The 21,120-nt window shown below is 43.7% G+C and overlaps 1 protein-coding gene across 1 annotated transcript; it reads left to right on the plus strand.

The window, feature by feature from the left end:
* The first annotated feature begins 235 nt into the window (after positions 1 to 235).
* On the plus strand, positions 236 to 1,345 carry LOC135499331 (uncharacterized). Its single transcript, XM_064790076.1, has one exon. It carries the CDS (start codon positions 236 to 238, stop codon positions 1,343 to 1,345), a length of 1,110 nt encoding a protein of 369 aa, XP_064646146.1.
* The last annotated feature ends 19,775 nt before the right edge of the window (positions 1,346 to 21,120 follow it).

Here is a 21,120-nt window from a genome sequence, read left to right on the forward strand (position 1 = left end):
ACAGGTAAGCTTCTTACGGTACATGCAATGGTGACTGATGAATATAGTAACAAATTATTGTATCGCTAATTGCGCCCAGTGCAATTAGCAGAATGAAGCCTGCCTTGACGCCGCGAAAAGTGGAGCTTACTCCTCTGCCTGGGCGATAGCTGCTGCTGCAAGTGTGTTGCGTCGCGAGGTGCAGTCCATCTACCCGCCCGTGAATGGACATCAGGACAGGGCGCGTGATCTCGACATGGTTTTCCATCCACAGAAACCAGTAGTTTACAGAAAAACCAAACCGGAGAGGTTGCTTGTGATGTGGTCCAGCGCAGCGGAGCCCCATGCTGAGCAGACCTGGGTTCCAAACCACTTCGTTCCTCTTCTTCATGGACCGGAACCGGTGACGTTTGCAAGTATAGCCAGAAGACAACTAGCAAAGCAGACGCCAGCCCCACCACCGCCGAGACCAGCCAAGCAGACGCAAAGACCAGCTTCGCCACCAAGTCCGCCACCAGCACTGAGCCAACCGTTGCCGCTAAACGTTTTGGTTGATGGTGACACAGCATGTCGTGATGCCGCCATTGGAGATCTGAGAGTCCCTCTACAACCATGTAAGAACAAACGACGCCGAAAGGATATCTCGCCAACGCCGCCAGCAGCCAAGCAGACGCCAGCCTCACCACCGCCAAGACCAGCCAAGCAGATGCGAAGACCAGCCAAGCAGACGCACAGACCAGCCAAGCAGACGCACAGACCAGCCTCGCCACCGAGCCCGCCACCAGCACCAGCATCACCACGAAGCCCGACACCACCACGGATCCCCACTGCAGCCTCACCGCCGAGACCAGCCAAGCAGACGCGAAGACCAGCCAAGCAGACGCACAGACCAGCCTTGCCACCAAGCCCGCCACCAGCACCAGCATCACCACGAAGCCCGACACCACCACGGATCCCCACTGCAGCCTCACCGCCGAGACCAGCCAAGCGGACGCGAAGACCAGCCGAACAGACGCACCGACCAGCCTCGCCACCAAGCCCGCCACCAGCACCAGCATCACCACGAAGCCCGACACCACCACGGACGCGAAGACCAGCCGAACAGACGCACCGACCAGCCTCGCCACCAAGCCCGCCACCAGCACCAGCATCACAACGGAGCCCGACACCACCACGGATCCCCACTGAGCCTCACCGCCGAGACCAGCCAAGCGGACGCGAAGACCAGCCGAACAGACGCACAGACCAGCCTCGCCACCAAGCCCGACACCACCACGGATCTCCACTGCAGCCAGACAAGATGTCTCACCTCCGCAGTCGCCACCAGCAGCCCGGGAACCAGACATTCCAAGTGATGAAACATTAGAAGATTCACTGCTTGACCCCATCCCCACACCCACAGCAGCCACAGACGATGATATCACCTACGAAACGATTGAATCATCGTCACAGCGAGGAGGAACAAAGCTCGTCGATAGTCTGGGTTTCAGCTATACCGTCAAATATCGTACGAAAACAATCGTCCACTGGAGATGCACCATTCGCAACAAGACCAACAGCTGCAATGCGATCGTGAAGCAAACCGGTAGCTGTTACAGTCGTGGATCTAATCCCCATTGCCATCCTCCAGTTGCCGGTGCTGCAGTAGCCTCAAAAGTATCTGCCGCAGTGAAGAAGCGAGCTGTTGATGATCTTTTCCGTCCTGCCTCTGATATCGTGGATGAAGTTTTACTGAAAGAAGTCCGCCCTAACGAACCCCTCGAGGCAATGCCGGCACCAATAAACCTTGCCAGACAAGGAAACAGGAAAGAATCGCCCCTTGGAACCAGTTGACTTGAATTTCGATCTAAACGCCGACCACATTCCAAATGACTTTCTAAGACGCGACGTCAAAGTCGGTGACAGACGTCATCTGATATTCGCTTCTGAGCAGCAACTGCAATTACTCGCAAACGCAAAGACTTGGTACGCCGACGCAACTTTTAAAGTAGTTAAATTACCGTTCACCCAGCTTTTCAGTATACATGCCTTTTTGAAATCGAACGGGAACATCAAGCAAGTGCCCTTACTTTTCGCACTGATGTCGGGAAAACGTCGCCGTGACTACAAAAAAGTGTTTACTGCCACCAAAGAACTCATTGGCACTGATCTAAAACTTAGAACAATTATCGTTGACTTTGAATGTGCTGTTTGGCGGGCAATCCCAGAGGTTTTCAGCCCCGACGTCACCATTCGTGGTTGTTCGTTTCACTGGGGGCAAGCTGTCTGGCGCAAAGTGCAAGAATTTGGGCTGCAGCGATCATATAACAATGACAAGGGAACAAGAAAGTTCATCCGCCAACTTCTGGCCCTTCCGTACGTCCCCGTCACTAGCGTGGATGATTTGTACGCGATGCTAAAGAACAAAGTGCCGAACCAACTATTATTCCAGCCGCTTTTGGACTATGTTGAGAATACATGGATGCGATCAAACGGTACATGGGCCCCTCACACCTGGAACGTTTTTTACAGAAATATAAGAACTAATAACGACGTGGAAGGTTGGCACCATCGACTCAATTGAAAGGCCAGGAAAGGCAACCTAAACTTTTATCTTCTGATTCAACTCATCCACACAGAAGCAACCTACGTCAATGTACAATCGTCACTCCTAACAAGTGGGAAGATCCTCCGCGCTCAACGGAAGAAGTACACGGAGCATAACGCTCAGTTGCTCGATCTTTGGGACCAATACAAAGCCGGAACACGATCTCCTGAGAGGCTTTTGAATGCCATTGCTAATCATGTTGCGGTCTACCAGTGATGCGTATGATACGAGTGATACGAACTTTTCAAATGAATTTGTGAACGTTATCTTTTAATGACTTTGTGTCATAAAGCCTGCCGTGATGTTTTATATAACTATATCTTTTAACCAGTTTTTAACCACGTGTATACATACACAGATGTTGCAGCTACTTTGTCTCGTGATGATGGCCCATTGTCTTATTTCTAAAACTGAATAAAATACCACAACTAAGATGCTACAATTGTTTTGTTGTAAATATAATATATATACATGTATATATTTATGTAGTTGTCTAACTGTATCGGAACTTTCATTAATGTATGTATGTATTAACGCTGATATATACCTTCTCGCTAATCCAATAAACTTGACTAACAATAAAGAAAGAAATTGTTCGTTTTTGTATATACTGAAAAAATAAAACGCACCTACGCATCTAATTAGTGCATGGTATCTCATCAGTGCATGGCAAGCCTCATATTGGTTACAGTAGTCAGTGTCATCCCGAATTCTCATCAATCACCTCCATCTTAGTTTTAAGTTTTATTATACACTCTAATCACTAAATGTGGTTGAGGAGAAAAATAGATGAACAATCAGACAACATACGGTACCCTAACCAAGGAGAGGTGTAATTTCAACAAGAGGCCCACGGGCCTGGCGCTCAGCTGAGTTGTTGCTGCGTTGTTCGTATATATTACATTACTCGTCAAACTCTACTAAACTAAGGACTCAAAGCCTAAGGATATTAGCTTCTGGATGTGTAACAGTGAATTACGGTAGACTGGCGCAATCTACTTCAAGCAAGCTCCACCCTTGCAATGTGTGCGCAAACAGATAACCTAACCTATATTGGACCATCAATTCTACACACAGCAACATGATTCATCCTCAGCTGTTACCATGATGATGATGATGATGATCCTTTTCGCAAATTGGTCGTCTTCTGTCTTTCTTCCATACTTCAGTGCCACCGGATGTAGTCTGCCCTTGTGGAGGGATCCTTTCAGCACCGGGACACAAGAAACAAGACACAAGAGACTAACCCAATCACCCGCTTTTGCCTTTAGAAATGGGTAAATCTCGCAGACTGGACCTTAAACTCTACTGCCGACGTGTGAGGCCGGTCTGACAGATGAGTAAGTGGGGTCCACCTAATGCAGAAGGCACCAGTTTCCCTAACTAAAAGGGTAACATTAACAAAATGCTCTACCCAACTCTATTATTGCCTAAAGGCCTGTGTACACTAGTAAAATATTAGCAACATTTTTACATTTCCAGTTGCAACAAATGTTGCAAAAATGTTGCGCAGTGTGTACAGAGCAAAACGCGTCTTACAACATGTTGTAAAATTGTTGCAAATTAAATGCAATGCAATTCTTTGTTGCATGTTGTAAAAATGTTGCAAACTCTTCAGCCAATCAGAAATAGGATTTGCGTCATGTGATCTACCGGAGTTCATGTGACTTGAACAAGAAGCAGGTATAGCAACTCTCAAGTGAGTGTCTTGCTTCGTAGGGTGATGAAACCTTTTCTAGAAGTTTTTGTGTGACGGCTTGTCAGTCAGCCGCAACTCCTTTAGGCTGCGTATCCATAGGCTGTTCCGTGCCCTGCACAACATTCCCTTTTTACCGCCTGGCGCGCCACACGGACAATGAACCTTCGTTGGTGTTATTGATCGTTCCCATAGGTTATGCCGTGTCACATTGCGGGCTTATATGCACTGTGGATTGGGAATATAGGCCCATATTGGGATTGAACATGTCCATTCTTTTGCGAGTGAACAACACGGAAGCAATGTCTGAGGCGAAATTAATTCAAGAGGTTCATCAACGGGAACTACTCTGGGACCCCGAAACTGATGATTATCATAACGAGCACGAACCTGTAATTTGTTGCTTAAAAGTCAGGTTTTATATACATGTACATGTCAATTTGATGTTGCAAGTGAAAATACAAGTTACTTGTATTTTTATTTTCAATATTCATAAGAAATTGTCTTCTGAAATAATGACAGCGTGCGGATTAACGGGATTGATCGCTGCGAAATGAGGACTACAAAGGCCTACATGACCAAAAAGGAATATCCAATGGAGACTCAGGGCATAGTGCCAGGTCACAAGGCTGTTACGCCATAACGCCACACTACACAAGGGCATACCCTATGGATACGCGGCCTTAACAGGCAGTGGTATGCCCCATCATCCACCCTCATTTTGATCCAGGGCCTGGTCCATATTCTCTTTGGTTATTTCGCCGCCTCTTCCGTCTCTCAACAATGACAGCTAAAATTGCTGCAGAAGCACTCAAAACACATCTTCTCTCCTTGGAATCATCCATTTTCCCTCCAAAATACCTATTTCCCTTTGTTCCCACTAAAAAAGATTGCAACAATTTACCAACATGTTGTAAAAATGTTGCGAATTTGTTGCAATTTTGTTGCTAGTGAACACAGGGCCTTGAAGGGCTTGTTGCAAAATTGTTGTAAAAATGTTGGTAAAATGTTGGTAAAATGTTGGTAAAATGTTGGTAAAATGTTGCTAATATTTTACTAGTGTACACCCTGCTTAAGTCAAGTGAAACTCTTAACAAACCTTAGCAGAATGCCACCATTGAAATGTTGATAATAATGATAGCAAGTAAAAACTTTAAACAGATAGACTTGATTTTTTTAACCAACTGCCACATGCGGTTTTCTTTATTTAGTAAATTTTGAGGTAAGTATTACAGAATGAAATACTTGAATACTAGAATTGCCTGGCTCTTCTGATAATTGCACTGGTGAACACCGAAGTCGATGGGATGTGCAAAGTCATAGCTCGATCCTCTCTCTTGGTCATCTTTGAGATGTGGTCACCAAATATGTTCAAATGCAGCTGCAGATCATTCCTGTCCTGCAAAACATGATGAGGTGAGGAGATAACATTTTAATTTTGATAGAATAGGTAAGCTAGCCAAGTTTTATATCAAATACAAGGCCAACAACAACTGATAAGGCGCTAGGGCCGAATGATCAAGGAAGTTCATTGATATGATTGGGAATACATTGTGATGAATCGGCCCCGTTTGAAGCATTGTGCTATGTACAGTGTGCAAGTGTCAGTGTGTATCATATCGCATTTATTGTTTGTTGACATTTCAAATCGCTGGCGTCGATCCTCAATTACACTGTTTATGTACATTGGCAACCTTACCCGATGATATCAGAACGATGTTTATTATTGTCTTGTTTATTCACATTAGTTCTGCTATGTGACAAGAGTTATTTGTTGAGAAATCCATGATTTAAAGCCGGACTTTGACATCGTTTCTCAGACCAACCAAGCTGCATTTCGCAGATCGTTTTTCGACGATCGTCGACGAACTATTTCAAATTAATCACATCCAATTAAACAATCCAAGCCTTCCCTAATGTCATCAACATGCAATAACACAAGCAGCCAAATATTATCGCCTATGAAATTGTGAATTTAATGAGAACTTACCTCTGAATTGACAGAACGCGATCTATTCCATAGCATGGTCTCCTTACGTCTGAACTGCGCAGACTCGAGACGTGACGTTCGCTGCATGTGTGATTGGACGTGGGATAACTCGCGCGAAATTTAAAATGCTCTTCTTGGGGGGTGCTCACTAAATTGCGCCAGTAACACCACCTGGTGAGAAATTCATGAACTACGCCTATTGATAATGAAAGAGAAAGCTTTGCTCTATAAAATTAGATTTGATTCATGATCCCCAACTGAGAAATCAGCTGCTGGAAAAGTTTTTGGAAAATTTCGCTCGGTGCCACCTAGTGGCCAAACCGCTCATCCTGCCGGACCCACATTTGGTCTATTCAGGAGTCCTGAAGGGTCTCAACGCCTCAGAGGGAAAATCTATCGCCTATCCGCCATAGTTTTGAAACGTGCCTGTTTAACGGACAGACAGACAGACAGACAGACAGACAGACAGACGGACACTCATTCTACCATTTACTCATATGAATAGCTCAGCTTTTCAGCTGAGCTAAAAAGCATCCAAATTTAGCTTCAGTTTAGCCCCGGCCGCGCCCTCTTCTTGACTCATTGAATCCATGATAGCGTTTATTTGCGTCAAGTCACATGACCTGCAATCAAGTACCGGACTGAAAATAACCACCACATCACATGGTCAATATGGCTGCCGGCGCGGCGTGAGGGAATTCTGTTTATTGGGCAAACAAAATGTCTTCTAGAAACATCGTGAACTGACTAAATTTACTCATATTCACACGAGAGATAGAACAATGATAGATAAACACATTGAGGCAGAAGATATATTGAACAAGAGGCCCAAGGGCCTGGCGCTCAGCTGGATGACCTAATAACATAGGACTGAGGGTATAAAGTAGTAAATATCGGCTTTATACTACTGTTTGAAGGTCAAGAGAACACGTTATACCACTAATATTTCCAATGCAGAGCTACCAGCTGGATGAAATATGATTGAACTAATCAGCCATGGTATGTAAATATTACAGGAGGCAACGGAAGATATCCCTAGTTCAGTATGTTGTATCAGTAGCTTTACAGAAAAAATGGGAGTAACATTATTGTGTTGCTTAAAACGTCTACTTTTTACTCATGTAAGAATCGTAGTACTAATAATAACTTCAACTTATTTTCCAGTTATGATAACACAACACGCATCTTCATGATCATGATCTTTCTCAAACTAACTGAATGACCTAATCGCCTTGGACGCACAACCTAACCACATATCAATCCGCCCCGAGGATCGACACATCCATTCGATTCGATAACCGGGTAACCCTCGATAAAGTTTGATAAATAAACTAGAACTGAGATTTCACAGGAGCACCTGTGAACTCATGACTCCAGGGTTGTTTTGAGAGTTGGTCTTGAGTATGGGGACGTGAAGATCCGTGTGAGGCACCTGGGGAGAGAAGACTAGTTGAACGATGGGATCATGGAGGTATAAATAATTATTTATACCTCCATGATGGGATCTGACACGGACACTACTATTGATCTCATTATATGAATACCATTTAATTACAAAAAAGTGAAAACAGATCATATCATATTCCTTGGGATAAATTAAAATAGGAGTGCAGGAACAAGGTTTTTTAGCAGGAGGAAAGCGAGAACATTTTGCGCCGTCGTATTCCGATTTGGCTGGTTAGTGGTGAAATCTGCTTTTAATTTTGCAAATTAACATATTCGTTTTTCTAGTTCTAACGTTGTCTGAATTAAAAATGCTTTCCCAATGCTCGACTGGTCTAGCAAGAGACATTGCCAGGAAAACGTGACGTCATTTTGGCCATTCTTCTAATACCGCACGCCCTCTCTCTCCGTAACAGTTCCTGACATGGTGTGAAGTGGGAGGGCGCACAATGGGAACCACACTGCCGCGATGTTAATAGTTTCTATTTATAGAATTCAGCGGCAGAGATTTTAGGCACGGAAAAAGTGGATTAACTCGGCTAATCTCAATGGATTTTACCCAGGAATGTTTTCAAGGCGAGAGAAACATCTGATTTAAGTACTGCGCTTATTAGATTTCATGTTCAGGCCGAAGATTGGCCTAAAACGTGGACGAAAAGAGTGCATTATCGAGTGTTGGAGAGGTCACGTGATTGGACGAGAAACCTGAACAAAGTTTTCGTGCTGTCAACATCAATGGCTATAATATACTCCTGCAGAATAGTAGAACTAATAGAACTAATTTCCGAAGTTTCCAATAGTTTGAACACAAACCAAAACATCGCCCATCAGCTGGACTCAGATCTGCATAAATTTCGATAAATAATGAGGTCGTCGCTTCAATTTCGCAAAGAAAGTTCACTCCATTCGAAGGTTGTTTTGACAAAATTCCGTTGAACTCATCGTTATGAGGGCATTTGAACACATTCTCGTTGATCTTTTCTATAAACGTGTGAAGTTTTTGCGGTGTTTATAAGCAAGACTAGATTTGAAGTGCCTCGGTTGTATGATTACAAAATGCCCAACTTTGTCTACAGATGGCTAGATGGAAGGAAGGATGGAAGGACGGACACCAATCGAATAGCTATTTGACTAGCTCCGCTGACTTTGTCAGCTGAGCTAAAAATGAAAAGAGAAACGTAAACCTCATAACCCTGGCCGAGCTGGTATAGGCCGAGGCCGAGTTGGTTGGCCGAGTTGGTAGGCCGAGCTGGCATTTGGCCGAGTCGGCCTGTATTCGATGAAACTCCCAACCAGAGAAAGGTAAACATTGAGACCTAAATCAGTAAATGGCTTCACAAATGGAATGCCGGACAGGAATCCCAGCACTTATTCAGCATATTCCAAATTGATCGACGACACTTCAATCATTCATTGCTTAATACCGTACTGTAGGAGGCATGCACTTTATATCTCTAGTCCTCGATTATTACCTTGGGAGTTTCATCACTTACTTAAACATTCTAATAAATAACTACAGATTTTAATTCATTATGGCACAGCGACTCCGAATGGTAACGCTTACAGCTGAGCACAGCCACAGCCACTGACATGACTACGACAGCCGAAATGTTCTACACAAAATAGGCCTAAGTTGCAAGCCACTAAGATGGAGCATATTGCTGCACCTGCCGCATAACGCAACTGTGGAATTCATACTACAATGTGACCTTTTAAAATAACAGAAGTCACGGCCAATACTAACAGCTGAGCACAGCCACAGCCACAGCCACTGACATGACTATGACAGCCGAAATTTTCTACACAAAATAGGCCCAAGTTGCAAGCCACTATTAGATGGAGCATATTGCTGCACCTGCTGCGTAACGCAACTGTGGAATTCATACTACGATGTGACTTTTAAACGAACAGAAGTCACGGCCAATGACAGGGAGAAAATAAACGTAAAAGGCAAGATTCGTTCCAAAATTGCCAAGACATGCAGAAAAATCGGCCACCCCATTTTTAGGCATTGCCAAGATGATCGTTTCGCTGTCAACATCGTCCTCGGCGACCTAAATTTACGGGATATATTAGGCCTCAAACGGCACCACATCGCTACGTTACAATACTATGGGATTCATACTACAATCTACTTCGTCACATAAGAGTTCTTATGACCAATGGCTGGCAGAAAATCAAAGTTACATTGAGATAAAATCTTCTAACATCATTCTTACCTGCGCAAATTCGTGAACATGCTGAACATGTGCGACAGCTGGCATGTTGCCAAATCCGGACCTACTTTCCGTCAATGCTGAATACGACGATGAGAGCTCTCGAACTATCATTCCATGCAAAAAATGGCAATGACAACACCAATAATAACTTCAAATTATATTCCGGTTATGATAACACAACACGCATCTTCATGATCATGATCTTTCTCAAACTAACTCAATGACCTAATCGCATTGGACGCACAACCACATATCAATCCGCCCCGACGATCGACATATCCATTCGATTCGATAACACTCGATACAGTTTTATAAATAAACAAAGATTTTTTCGTGCTTTTAGCTGTCAACATCAATGGCTATAATATACTCCTGCAGAATAGTAGAACTAATAGAACTAATTTCCGAAGTTTCCAATAGTTTGAACACAAATCAGAACATCACCCATCAGCTGGACTCAGATCTGCATAAATTATGATAAATAATGAGGTCGTCGCTTCAATTTCGCAAAGAAAGTTGACTCCATTCGAAGGTTGTTTTGACAAAATTCCGTTGAACTCATCGTTATGAGGGCATTTGAACACATTCTCGTTGATCTTTTCTATAAACGTGTGAAGTTTTGTACCAAAATACATTTCCGTAAAGGCTTAAATAGGAAAATTTGTCACTTACAAAATCATCGCTCCGGTAGAAATAAAAAGGTCACCGCCATTTTCTTGATGATAGTACTCCAGGTAACCTCGGCGGGAAATTTAAAGCGGGGTCATCCGGGGTCAAACAACAGTTTTGCTCACTACCGCCAACTGGTGATATAAATCGACACTAATCTATTTTATATCAAAACTTCTGTATCATGAAGACCTTTTTCAACTTTATTTCAAGCTTTTATCTGATGGAATAGAGCGTCAAAAAATTGTTCTTTCATTTACGCATTTTGCCCCCTGGGGAGCTGAATTTGAGTCGAATCGCCCAAATTTTTTTCCGTAAGCAACATTTTCTGCGGTGTTTATAAGCAAGACTAGATTTGAAGTGCCTCGGTTGTATGATTACAAAATGCCCAACTTTGTCTACAGATGGCTAGATGGAAGGATGGCAGGATGGGTGGAAGGACGGACACCAATTGAATAGCTATTTGACTAGCTCCGCTGACTTTGTCAGCTGAGCTAAAAATATATTTTATCCCCGATTCATGTGCACATGTAACATCAACACTGTAAACCGGGAAATTTTTGCGGCTGGTTTATTTCGCGGATGAGGTCCGTTTTCGCAAGAAAAATATATTTTACGCTTAAAAATTAATGCGGATTCATCGGTGCCGCAAAGGGACATTGAGAGACAAATATATATTTTACGCGTATTGATTTTGCGGACAAGGGCGCACCGCAAAGACCGCAAAATTAAAACACCCGCAAAAATTTCCCGGTTTACAGTATTCATAAATGATTCATGGTAATAAAATTACTTTAAAGCTATATCTATGACTTACATATTCTTTGCACGTTTCATTCGTTTACTGCCAATAACCGCTTCCTAAATATCCAAGTTTAATAATAAGTTTGATCTACAATGCCTCACATTAACCTGAAGTTCCTCATCGTCGCCGAGAGGCTTGTTTTTCTTTATAATTTGCAAATCTCTGATCTGGAAATTGTGTTGGGTCCCGAAATTAGATTCAAGAAAAACCAAACTTTGAAGAAATCGGTCCAATAGTTTTTGCACAGCGACCCAAAATTGAAAAGGGCAGTCAGTGACATTTACTTATGAATCCGACTATACATGCAATAGGCCTAACTATAAAAGCACTGATAACAGCTGTGCTACACTTTCATCATTATCATCATCTACTTTAGTCAACCAGCTCAGATGACCTTTCTTGGGGCAGTGATCGGTAACGGTGAACTCCGTCCGACCCAACAGGCAAATGTTTACATTCGTGTCTCCGTGTATCATGGATTCATGTGTATACTTAAACACCGTTGTTGTGTTGACACACTGACTGACTCTGACTGTGTACATTTCTACAGCGACGAAAAACGATCACAAAAATGGTTCTTTTTAAGCACTCGTGACATGTTTACAAAAATTAAAGCAAGTGTTTTTAGTAGAGGTTTACCTAATGAGTAGCGTCTGGGTGATTATAAACCATTAACTTGTGTTTAAAAGCCCACATTGTAACGAAAGGTTCCGGCTTGACGCTAATCTCCAATGACGGAAGCCGCCATTTTGCCATACTCTCGAAACTTTGGGATCGTCACATAATTTCTGACACACACTGCTACAATTCATCATTTTATTGTTCTTTCACAGTATTATTACGCCACCCCGATTCGCAAGGCAGCTTGTACCAACTGGCTCTGCATTGACTATCCCCATTCCAAGCCGAAGAACAGTATGACAAGTTTCTCATTTTACCTTCCAATCACAGTCAAAATTTTCTAAAACAACCGGCAATGAGGACAAACTAATAATCTCAAACCAATCACAAGAATGTAATCAACACATACGACCTCATCCGAAGAGCGGATGATTAAGTTTTAGCATTGATTCAAGGTGATTTAATTCCTTCTTCGTCTCGCTTCAAATTCATAAAATGGCTGTCTTCCATACTTGTAGTATGCAGATCTAGTGGCGCAGTACAACACTGCGCATCTGGGATACCCCGACGGATTGCCTCGAACCGCGAAATTCAAAACTGCTGGCAATGTGCCAACTGACATTTTTGCGCAATACCGCCACCTAGTGATATGAAACGAAATTAATCTATTTAATATCGAAACCTCTATATCAGGCCGACCTCTAAAACTTCATTTCAAACTTCAATCTGCTGGAATAAAGAAAATGGGCTTTTTTAACCTTGACCTACTTATACCTGAATAGTAGGTCACACTGACCTAAATCTGTGTCAACATGAAGAGATGCCCAATAGGTATCTACATATCAAATTTAGAGAGTCTATGACCAATAGCAAAAAAACGTGCCATGATCAAAGAAATTTTAGAGTTCGACCTCTGTGACCTTGAAATGAAAGTCAAATCAAAAACCCGTGTGATATGTGATGTACCTTTATTAGGTACACCCACCATAAAATTTTCATCGCTCTAGCTTTAACCAAAGCTTCAAAATGACAAAAATAGGTTTTCAAAGAGCACCCCCTATATGGCAGACCAGCAGTCAAATTGCGCTGATTTTCATTCTGAAGGAAGGTCTTGCCAAGGGGTACCCACACACCAAGTATGAACTTTCTGGGTCAAGCGGTAAAGAAATGTGCCACGATTTTGTCAAAAGTTAACGACGGACGACGACGACGACGACGGACGACGGACGCCATGGTATGGGATAAGCTCACCTCTGCTAAGAGGTGAGCTAAAAAGCCAAGATATAGTTGATTTGCTTGTTTCTTTTTTCTATGCTTTGTTTACATATATGAGTTTGGGGATGAGTTTGGGATGAAACTCATTATGAAACACGCATAGGTATATTTCCAAAGTGGAGTGACGTCATGTGCACGTGATCTGAGCGGCAATATCATTATTGTTTGGAACAATACAGGGATGGATGTGACGGACGGATGTCGGAGAGGAACAAACTGCACTACATATGAGGGAGTCTATTCCAAGGACAGTGTGATCTTGCCCCCCCTCCCTCCCCTGTCTGCTTGGGACTCAAGTGCGCTCTCTCTGCATGTTATGTAAATTGCAATCCGCAGCATTCCCCAATCTTATCAGCATAACATGCAGGTGATGGCACACCACTTGGAATAGGTATATTGTCAGAGGTCACCTGACCTGGGGTGATTCGTACAATGTTTCAAGTTCAGAGCTTTAGTGGTTAAGAAACGTGCCACAGTTTTTGAAACAGGATACGACGACGAACGACGGACACTGCGGTATTGTATAGACTCACCGAGATGGTGAGCCAAAAAGGTCAAGGTACTGATAAGCCCACTACTTACACAAAGTACTTCTAAAGTACTGCGGCATCGCACAAGACCCGTCGTCCACCTAATTCTGCTTCGTTTAGAGGCAGCCTGTCTGACGACGACTAACAATGAATGGACGGTATCGTAAAAGTTTCTCACAGGTGAGCAAAGAAAAACATTGTGTGACATATGAATGATGCTCCTCTGTAGATACACTTGCCACATAACTTTTGAAAGTGAGCAACTGCCACCTTTCTGTTTTCAGCAAATCCCCCTAGTGCTGAAACAATGAATCACATTGGGCTGATTTTCAATAGCAAACAGTGCCTACTGATATGCTATACAATGACTGCATATGAAAAGAAAATATTCGAACAGTGTCTAGTTGACCAAACCTTTAAAATCGAACTTTGACCTCTAAAACCTTGAAAAAACCGGTCAAACCATATATCTGTGTGATATATAGCTATCATTAGAAATCACACTGACAATATTAATCATATAAAATTTCGTTTAGCAAGACCTATCAGAAAATTCCTTTTTTTTCACGAAACATTTGAAGACACTGACCTTCTAGATCACCTTCAACCTTAATTCTTGTCAACATATTGAGATGCCTATACCATGACAATACAAAAAAGATATGATCACTGCTATATTTGAACTTTGATCCAGCTAAAATTTGGGGTACACACAAGGTGGGGTACTAAAATACTTTCTTGTGATTCACCACCACAGCAAATTAGAACCCTTAACCTGAAAAAAAACGACAAACATATATGTACCAGCTGACAATGAAATTTTGTACGCTATGACCCTGAAAAGTATCCAAACTTACAAGATACACATGCAGTTTCTTCTTCTGGTCAGTATATAAATAGCTTTTACAGAAATAAGCGGGAAGGTAATACGATAGTAGGCAGGTTCTCCCTGACCATGGGTCAACATTCAAAGATTATTTTGAATCATGAATAAGACCAGAATTAGTCATGTGAAGTTCAGAAATCTAAATATATACTGGGCATGACAATATCAGGGCAGTAAATACTCTGTTCACTCGTGTCCCCGGGACACTTTAAATTCATAAGGGCCGAGCAACTCATGGACTTCACTTAAGTTTCATCGGTGTAGGAATATCACACAGGATGTCTGATGACTTTTTTTTCACCAAAAACAGTAGGAATGAAATCAATGTGAGAACTTGACCATCATCAGTGACCAAACTGTGAAAAATCTGTTATCAAAAAGGCAATACAAAAGGACACGCAGACATAATGTGACGGAGTTACCGCAAAAACATCAACGCGATTGTGTCGAGCACACAAAATTTGAGTTATCAATTACCATTGGGCAAGCTATGAATTAAAGATTGACTGAATACAACCTTGCAACATATATCCAAAGAACCTCCCTCCTTAGTCATTTCCTCCTGAAATACATGTAAGGCAATTTGAACAGACAACTTAACATATTGCTTACCATACCCTCTCCTCTCAGTTTGAATGACGCAGTCGTTGTTGTGACCTGTTCTTGCTAGTTCTTGTGTTTCTAGATGTGAATTAAGCCACACAACAAACGTTCTAATAATCACCTGATAACTTTGAACCAAAGTTCGTATTGGCTGCAGGCAAGTCACGGAACAACGGACATTTTGCCACAAAGGCAAAAGTTGAGATTAGCTTATCAAAAAATTTCACTTGCTTGATGAATGTTTGGGTAATCTCTTCTGGATTCTTCATTGTGTCGCGGGCTACGGCAAAGAAGAGATGTAGTGACGTTCCCCCATCAGCTGTTAACTTGCCTGTCCTGTAGAATGTTGAGGAGCCTCTCAATATTGTCAGAGTAGACTGTCCGACCAGTTTCTAATGTACCGGCAAACTGGAAATAGACAGACAATAGGTACATAATAATACACTTACCAATACAATATCAACATCAAGAAGGAAATATGACAGTGTGATCATTTTATGCAGCTGTCAATGCGAGCCTTGTACCGTCCCTGGTCACACTCGACACATTTTGGGGGCTTGGTGCAAAAGCTAAGGGCCACTTCCGGACATGTTTTTAGCAAAAATGGGATTTTTCTACCTAAGAATTCATTATTTTACAGGTTTGAAGACCAATGAGTTCATCACCTTTTCACTTTGTTGTCAATAAAAGGCCAGACATCCGATCTTCATGTAATTGAGCTGTAGGCCGGAAATATGTTAAAGATGTTCAATAAAGAGTAAAGAAAAATGTGTATACACTGTCTGTTTTGAGCATCTGTAACGAGCAGTCCTCAAATTCCTTATCAAACTCAAAACTTGGCCATATACTGCGAGAAGCAATTCGTGCAAGTCACAACCAGCCAGGAATTGCAACACCCTGACTGACAGGGGGATACAGAGTTCATGTTGACTGCTGCATTAAAGTCGATTCGTAAATAGCATGTCTGCACATTTTTAGGCTCTGGGGTGTGAACTGCCGTTGGTCAGATTTCTTTAAAGTCAAAACTAGGTGAAGTGTACACAGCCAGGATCACCATAAAATCCTCCAACGGTGAAAGTAATTCAGGCCCCGTGGGCAGACAATACTACACAAAGACTAGAGAATATATTGCCCAGAGGTTCAGACTGGCTCTTACCTTGATGAGGTTTAGTGTGTAGTGTGGAGGGGCTGGCTTGGTCGGACACCAGATATCCATGAGTCGCAGCCAAACGATATCAGGCTCAACTCGTATTGAAGCAGTAAAGGTTTCTAAGCATGCCTAAAAATCATAACAGAGAAATTAATGTACTAGTCCCTGGGTGGGGGTCAGATATTTTCTACAGCCATTCTGTTATTTCGCTTGAAATTTATTTAACAACCGCACGCTCCAGCCTGTTATCTGTGATAGTCTGCTATCTGTATATTCACAGAATGCAGACAAGAAGAAGTCAACAAAACAACACTCCACACAAATCCGTAGAGATAACAGGCCAATGAAGTGGCAAAGGTTATCGAGCAGACATATATGCCGGTAGGCAAACAGGGATAGCATTCTCACCTGTTGAATGGAACTGTTTGTCCGGCAGACAGGTATAGCAGGCATCCAGAGATGGCATTCTCACCACCGTCTTTAAGTGGCAGCAAACAGTTTGGCAGGGAACCAGGGATGGCATTCTTACCTCTTGAAGTTAGAGGTGTTGTCTAGCAGACAGGTATGGCAGGGAACCAGGGAAAGCGTTCTTACCTCTTGAATTTGGAGAGATTGTCCAGCAGACAGGTATGGTAGGGAACAAGGGAAAGGTTCTTACCACTTGAAGTTGGAGAGATTGTCCAGCAGACAGGTATGGTAGGCAACCAGTGATCGTATTCTTTCTTCTTGAAGTTGGAGGGGTTGTCTAGCAGACAGGTATGGCAGGGAATCAGGGATTGTCTTCTTACCTCTGGGCGTTGGAGGGGTTGTATAGCAGACAGGTATGGCAGGGAACCAGGGAAAGTATTCTCACCTCTTGAAGTTGGAGGGGTTGTCTAGCAGACAGGTATGGCAGGGAACCAATGATCATATTCTTTCCTCTTGAAGTTGGAGGGGTTGTCTAGCAGACAGGTATGGTAGGCAACCAGGGATGGCATATTCTTACCTATTGAAGTGGGAGGGGTTGTCTAGCAGACAGGTATGGTAGGCAACCAGTGATCGCATTCTCACAGTACTCTTTTTGGATATTTAGCTGAAAGAAGACAATTGTATTCAACGGAAAACTTTAAGGCTGTGAAGGGTAAATACACCTGTAATGTTTATTTAGATCCTGCTACCAGGTTGCACCCAGCTACAGGTAGCAAACAAAGGCTAACCTGTATTCAGAATCTATACTATCTCTAGTTGCAGAACTGCAGAGCTCCATTAGGATTTCTAATACTTCGTGGTTGGTTCAAGTCATGAAAGGAAAACACACCACATGCACTTTGATATCATCTCAGGGCTTAAGTGTCCTAATAACTAGTCAGAACTTGAGTTTCTAGCCCAGATTGCATAACAGGGACTAGCTAACTATCATAAATGCCCATTTCCTTACAAGAAATGGCCCTTTTGTTAGTTCATACTTACCTATGGAACACTTTTGCATGTTACTCCATTTGGGCTCAAACACAAGAGTATCCCTTTAATTTTCTAAAGAGAGAATGGAGTTAACAGCTCGGCCGCCAGGCGGCGCCCTGACCGATCCCGCGAGATCGCGCCGATCTCATGCCGCCATATTCAGTCTTACTCTTGAGCGTTAACAAAGAGTATGTCCCGTTTGTGGGGACGGCGGGAGGGCCGTGTTCCATAGGTAAGTATGAACTAACAAAATGCCCATTTCCTTACAAGAAATGGCCATTTTGTTAGTTCATACTTACCTATGGAACACTTTTGCATGTTACTCCATTTGGGCTCAAACACAAGAGTATCCCTTTAATTTTCTAAAGGGAGAACTGAGTTTTAACTCAGTTTTAACTGTTAAAACAGCTTGGCCGCCAGGCGGCGCCCTGACCGATCCCGCGAGATCGCGCCGATCTCATGCCGCCATATTTAGTCTTTACTCTTGAGCGTTAATAAAGAGTATGTCCCGTTTGTGGGGACGGCGGGAGGGCCGTGTTCCATAGGTAAGTATGAACTAACAAAATGGCCATTTCTTGTAAGGAAATGGGCATTTTGTGTCATTCAAACTTACCTATGGAACACTTTTGCATCGAATCCCAGCAACCTATTGGAGGTGGGAAACGAGGACTTACCTAAGGCTGAGCTGTTGTTCCATCCAGGAGGCACCACCGGCATATTAGCTAAGGAGGACCGCCAGGGGAAAGAAATGGGGAGAACCGGAGGACCGGTATTTTGATCTCGGTATTACAATCATATTATAGAGAGTAATAGACCCATTCTCCGGAAAGCGCTAGAATTACGTAATAAAACCATCTTCTTTCCGGCAACAGAGCTTAGAGCAAGTAAGGCATGTTGAAGGGTGTAGAATGAGTTATTGCTAAACAACAATAAGAAATTGCGTCCTTTCTAGTCTACTAGGGGTTGCCTGGATTGTTGACGATAGGGCATATCAAAAATGGCGCAAGATGCGCGTTTGACTCTTCAATCGGGCTTCCCCCCCTTTTTTGATCTAGCCAGGATCAAACAACATGCCCCGCAGACACAATCGGGCCGATTGTGTGCATGCCATCTACGAGGGAAGAAACGTCTCGTAGGTAGAAACGAGAGAATGTGGCGTGATTACTCCAACATGCAGCGGAAACGACTTCTTGAAGAGCAACTCCTCGGTAGTTAGCCCAGGAGGTGGCTAGTGCTCTAACTTCGTGCGCTGAGATGTTAGCTAGCGCACGAAGATCAGAGGAAGTCTTCAAGGTGTTGTAGGAAAGACGAATAGTCTCCACAATCCACCTTGAAATAGTGGCGGCCGCTATCTCTCGTTTATTTCCCTCCTTATAGGACAAAAACAAACGCTCTCTCCCCTGGCGGATACCGGGAGGTTTTGTCCTATTTATGTAGAACTTTAGGGCCCTGACGGGACATAAAGTTCTGTCAGGAAGATCATAAGAGATCGTTCCTGACAGAGAGGGAATAGTAACCGGGGGCCGAGAGGCGGCCGGTCCCTGGTTCTTCGCCAGAAATCCTGGTATGAAAGCCAGGATAACCTCCCCTCCCTCTCTAAAAGCCAGCTTCTTAAAAGAAAGTGCATGGAGCTCTGATCTCCGTTGGGAGGTAGCCAAGGCTACAAGAAAGACCGTTTTGAGTGTCAGATATTTCATGGATGAAATAGACATGGGTTCAAAAGGATGCCTCATGAGCACCTTAAGGACAACAGAAAGGTCCCATTTAGGGGTGTTTTGAACCGGTCTAGGTTGCTCTAATAACATTCCTCTGAAAAAAGGGGTTATTTGGTCCTCCCAACGAAAATCCCAGGTGCTTAAAACACGGAGGGTAGAAGCGATGGCGGACTTGTACCCTTTTATAGCCGTGACAGATAGTTGTCTTTCCGTGAATAATTCAATGAGGAAATCAACTAATCTGTATATAGAAGGAGAGATCGGATTAACTCCGTTCTCCCTGCACCAGGAAGTGAAGGTAGACCACTTTCCTTGATATACATCAAGAGTAGACCCCCTTTGAGGTGCAGACATGCGCTTGACAGCGATGTCCGAAAAGCCTCTCTGGTGGAGATGCAACTGGATAAGTTCCAGGCGTGAAACTTGAAAAATCCAGGGTTCTGGTGGTAGCATCTCCCCAGGGGGTGCCACAGGAGGTGCTTCCAAGTAGGAAGACTCCTGGGGTGGTCTATCAGGAGCTCCAGCAAGGCTGGGAACCAGGCCTGATTTGTCCAGCAAGGTGCGATGAGAGTTATTCTCACCGGGTGGCTGGTCAAGATCTTGTTCAGGACTGGTTGGATGAGAGGGAGGGGTGGAAACGCATATGCGTTCAGCCCGACCCAAGAGGCTGTAAGGCTGTCGACTTCCAGGGCCTCTTCGTCCGGAAGTGGAGAGTAATAGATGGGAAGGCGATTGTTCAGCCTGGTGGCGAACAGATCTACCTTCGGAGATTGCCAAAGGCGACAAAGGTCGTCTACAATCTCCTGATGGAGTGTCCACTCTGTCTGAACTAGCTTGTTCTGACAGGACAGGGCGTCGGCAAGGATGTTGCGATTGCCCGGTATGTGTCTGGCACATATCGATACTCCAAGGTCGGCACAAAGATGGTAAAGCTCCCAAGTTAGCTGGCAAAGAATGCCGGACTTTGTGCCTCCCTGTCTCCTGACATATGCTACTACTGTAGAATTGTCGGAGAACAGGGTTACTCTCCGATTCTATAGGCGAAGGGAAAGAGCCCTCACGGCAAGAAGGACAGCCTTCATTTCCAATATATTTATTGGAAGAATGGTCTCCTCCCTTGTCCATAGACCCCTTATGGACATGTCCCCGTTGTTCAGATGTGCTCCCCACCCTAGTAGGGAAGCATCTGTGAACAGGGACACTTCTGGGGGCGGTGGAGCAAGATCTACACCGCTTTGGAGACGAGTCTCCGACTCCCAGAAGTTCTAGACGTTCTTGAGTAGGTATTGAGGTATCAATACCAACTTGTCTAATGGGTCCCTGTGGGGTTTCCATAGAGACATTAGAAACATCTGGATGGGACGCATATATAGACGGCCAAGGGGGATTTGGTCTGCTGCCAAATTCAGAAGTCCCAAAAGGCTCAAGCATCGCCTTGCGGGAGCTTGAGTCCTTCCTCTGAATTCTGCGACGAGATGAAGAATTTTCTTTATCCTGTCTAGGGGGGGCAGC

This window comes from Lineus longissimus, chromosome 15 (genome assembly GCF_910592395.1).
Source record: "Lineus longissimus chromosome 15, tnLinLong1.2, whole genome shotgun sequence".
NCBI lineage: Eukaryota > Metazoa > Nemertea > Pilidiophora > Heteronemertea > Lineidae > Lineus > Lineus longissimus.

Excerpts from the sequence above, each read along its gene's own strand:
- LOC135499331 (XM_064790076.1), top strand. The coding sequence starts at position 236 with ATGGTTTTCCATCCACAGAAACCAGTAGTTTACAGAAAAACCAAACCG.